This window comes from Nuphar pumila, chromosome 3 (assembly GCF_984573655.1).
Source record: "Nuphar pumila chromosome 3, dmNupPumi1.hap1.1, whole genome shotgun sequence".
NCBI lineage: Eukaryota > Viridiplantae > Streptophyta > Magnoliopsida > Nymphaeales > Nymphaeaceae > Nuphar > Nuphar pumila.
The window spans coordinates 43,768,618-43,772,523 of NC_143251.1; the positions used below are offsets into that span (position 1 = coordinate 43,768,618).

The following is a 3,906-nucleotide window of genomic DNA, read 5'->3' on the forward strand; positions in this document are numbered from 1 at the left end:
TCATGGCCTTCTTCAGGGGGGATTCCTTTCTCGGATAATCCTTCAGTGCAGGAACTGAGTCTTAAATAACCATCTTTGGGGTACTTAAGTCTTTGCAACCGCTCCTTTTCTAGAATCGTCGTTTTTATGGCACCCATGAAAGAAAGGGTACTTAAGTCTTTGCAATTGCACTGGACTCTGGCGCTAACTGATGCTGACAAACATGGGGATACGAGCTGCATGTGCTTACATACACTACAACAGAGCAGTAGATTAGCGACGACCACCTTTCGTCGCTAATCCGTCGCTAACCATGTTAGCGACGGATTAGCGACAACGCGGCGACAGTATGCTTACGTCGCGAATATTTCGACGCTAACTGGCGACAGAATTATTCCGTCGCCAAGTCCGTCGCTAATTGCGACGGAATAACGAGCGCTATATTCCGTCGCCAATCCGCCGGTACTAAACGGCGACCACGGCGTGGCGACGGATTTAATTCCGTCGCTAAGCCGTCGCTAGATTAATACGAATAGCGACGGAATCATCCGTCGCTAATCCGTCGCAAAAACGAAAAAAAATCAAAAAAAATTTATTTAAAAATTAATTACGGAGAACTGTACAATTTATATTTCCTGTACAATTTATATTTCCTGTAAATAAAAAACAAACCACACAAAAAAATTCATATAACAAGTATCTATAATAATTAATCGTTCCACCTTAAAACTAAGAAGTTTAATTATTTACAATTCAACAATTACAATTAGGAAAAATAAAAAAAATAGAACTTCTTCAACACAGTCCTCTAATCATCGCCAAGATTTTGTGCGTCTTCTTGTTCATTGTCTTTATCTGTCCCTTCAGCTCCACTACCCTGATTATCGCTAGCAGCCTACACAAGAAAAGAACAGTCAGTATTGATAAACAAAATATAATGAAATAAATTACACACTATATGTGATTCTATCATGTGCTCATGTGTGATCTAAGGCAATAAAAAAACTCTATATGTGATTCTATCATGCTCATATGTGTGCTAAGGCAGTCAAAAAATTGAATATGTGATTATAGCATGTTCATATGTGTTCTAAGGCATATAAAAAAACTCTATATGTGATTCTACCATGCTCAGATGTGCTTTAAGGCAAGCAAAAAACTATATATGTGATTCGATCATGCTCGTATGTGTGCTAAGGCAGTAAAAAAATTGAATATGTGAATATAGCATGCTCATATGTGCTCTAAGGCAGGCAAAGCCAAAAATTTTATATGTGATTCTATCATAAATGATATATAACATGTTCATATGTGTTCTAAGGCAGTTAAAAAACTCTATATGTTATTATAGCATGTTCATATGTGTGCTAAGGCAGTCAAAAAACAGAATATGTGATTATAATATGCTCATATGTGTTCTTAGGCAGTAAAAAAACTGAATATGTGATTATAGCATGCTTATGTGTTCTAATGCAATCAAAAAAACTTTATATGTGATTCTATCATGCTCATATGTGCTCTAAGACAGACAAAAAGTTAAATATATATATATGTGATTCTATCATGCTCATATGTGTGCTAAGGCAGTAAAAAAATTGAATATGTGATTATAGCATGTTCATATGTGTTCTAAGGCATCTAGAAAAACTCTATATGTGATTCTACCATGCTCAGATGTGCTTTAAGATAGTCAAAAAAACTATATATGTGATTATACCTGAGAGGGACCTGGAATCGAAGATCCCCTATCCTGAACAGCGGCCTTGATCTCATTTCGGAGAAAGGGGGCGACGGTGTATTGGAAGTAGTTATTCAGTGATTCATTAATGATCTCGCGTACATCATCACCGGAAAGAATAGTCGGCTGCTTGGAGCTTATGTCGGCGCAAGAAGTTGGTGAGCCGTAACTGGAAGAACCAATAACTGGTGAAGTGTTCATATTACTCCCAAACCCGAACACGCGACCTTTTTTGGGTTCACCTGCTGCAGTCACCCATGCTGTAGGATCAAATGATGGATGCTGAGTAGCGTCTTCACCATATCGCTCTACCATTTGTTGCTCATATGCCTCCTACAAAATAATGTTTAAAGTATTCATTAATAATTAATGATAACATTATGATGACTTGCATATATATTGCAATGATTATTAATAGAATTAATACATACCGTTGTCGTTCTCGCCTTCTCTGATACGAAGACTCCCGTGGTCTTCCGTTTATGTGTTTCTACAAACACATCCTTATATGGTACACTGCCTCCTTTTTCTGCTTCCTGCGAAGTTAAATGACAAAAGATTTAGTACACAAATTTGCAACTATACTTATAAAATTAATATTATATATTTATGAGTTACCATTTTCTTTAGGTGGCTCCCAAATGTCTTAGATCCACCTGTGTGTAGATGGGCTTCGGGCATCTTCGATCGATTTTGTGAAGCCTTCGCAGAGCGATTTTTAAATGCATCTCCCGCCCACATATCGCACATTTCATCCCAGTAATCTCTCCTGATAGTAATAGGACCATGGCCCTTCCACAGTAATGGATCATCTACTACGCCAGATGCTTTTTTTGCTGCAGTCTTCATAGTGTGCAGCATGTCTGCAAATCGATTGGCAGCCACCTTCTGCCACACCTTCCTTGCATCATTTTCTTCCACCGTAGTTGCAAAGCGATTCGAAGCCTACAAATATTTTCAGAAAGTTAGTAGACATTGCTTAAATAAATTAAATATGAAACACATTAACTATGAGGAACAACTGTATACCATGAATGAGGACCACAATCTGTCTAATACCTCCTTTGGGTACTCTTTCCATTGAGCAACTGGTCCTGGTAGATGTTGAAGAAGTGAATTCCTAATCTCCCGTACTACTTCTTGTGGCTCAAACCTCGTGCTGCACATGAATTGTTACACAGTAAATATCAATATAAAATATTTAAAAGATATGCAATAATTGAAAACAAAATACTTACGGTCGATTATCGATATACACTATTCGAATGAGTCTTCTTGTGCCAGCCTGTGAAGACCCTGTTTCCTGTGTTGGCTGTTGACTTGTGCGATCAACTGGTGTAGGTGGGTCGTATACAGGCGCAACATCATCTGTAAAAAAATACACACCAAGTTCTCAGAATGTGCATTTGAACTAATCAAGCATCTAATTAGTTATATGATATACCTATCACAGGAGCCCGTGAAGATGAAGGTTGAGCCTGGCTACTACTGGATGAGCGACCACTATAACCTCCACGAACCATATTCTAACAAATAACATATGTCATACAATACATTCAAATAATTCACATCAAGTATTACAATGCATTCAAGTCATTCACATCAAGCATTGCAATGCATTCAAATAATTCAAATCATTGACATCAAGTATTGCACTAATTCAAATCATTCGTTAATTGCATAAATTATAATACATTCAGATAAATTACAATGCATTCGAATCATTCGTATCAAGTATTACAATACATTGAAATAAAATTTTTAATCATTCACACCAAGTATTGCAATACAACTCACATCAAGTATTACAATGCATTTAAATAGAGGTTTGTAGTATAAGATTTTTTTCACTAGCTTGAGAATTCTTCCTCGTCACTAGTTTGACTTTCTTCTTCTTCTTCTTCTTCTTCTTCTTCTTCTTCTTCTTCTTCTTCTTCTTCTTCTTCTTCTTCTTCTTCTTCTTCTTCTTCTTCATTGTTTGCCCATCCACTTGGTACATCATTTGGATCACATTCCTCTATGAATGTTTCATCAGCCAATGGAGATATGACATGCATATCATGCGCAACATCGTGACCATAAGCGAAGTCACAGACATCATCTGATTGATAGTAATCACTGTCTTCAGCTAACTCATCTTCTTGTAACTGATCATACTCGGGGTATAGTTTGGATTTCACCTTGCAAAC

At 37.1% G+C, this 3,906-nt stretch overlaps 1 protein-coding gene across 1 annotated transcript; it reads right to left on the reverse strand.

Moving 5' to 3' along the window:
• Positions 1–496: 496 nt before the first annotated feature.
• LOC149842745 (uncharacterized) lies at positions 497–1,928 on the reverse strand. Its single transcript, XM_090001557.1, has 2 exons — positions 1,697–1,928; positions 497–874 (listed from the first exon to the last, which is right to left on the reverse strand). The coding sequence occupies exons 1-2, from the start codon at positions 1,916–1,918 to the stop codon at positions 788–790; spliced, it is 309 nt and encodes a 102-aa protein (XP_089857683.1). The 5' UTR covers positions 1,919–1,928; the 3' UTR covers positions 497–787.
• Between the last annotated feature and the right edge of the window lie 1,978 nt (positions 1,929–3,906).

Excerpts from the sequence above, each read along its gene's own strand:
- LOC149842745 (XM_090001557.1), bottom strand. The coding sequence starts at position 1,918 with ATGAACACTTCACCAGTTATTGGTTCTTCCAGTTACGGCTCACCAACT. Across the intron at positions 875-1,696 it reads CGATTCCAGGTCCCTCTCAG|GCTGCTAGCGATAATCAGGG; the intron begins GTATAATCACAT and ends TTTCTTGTGTAG.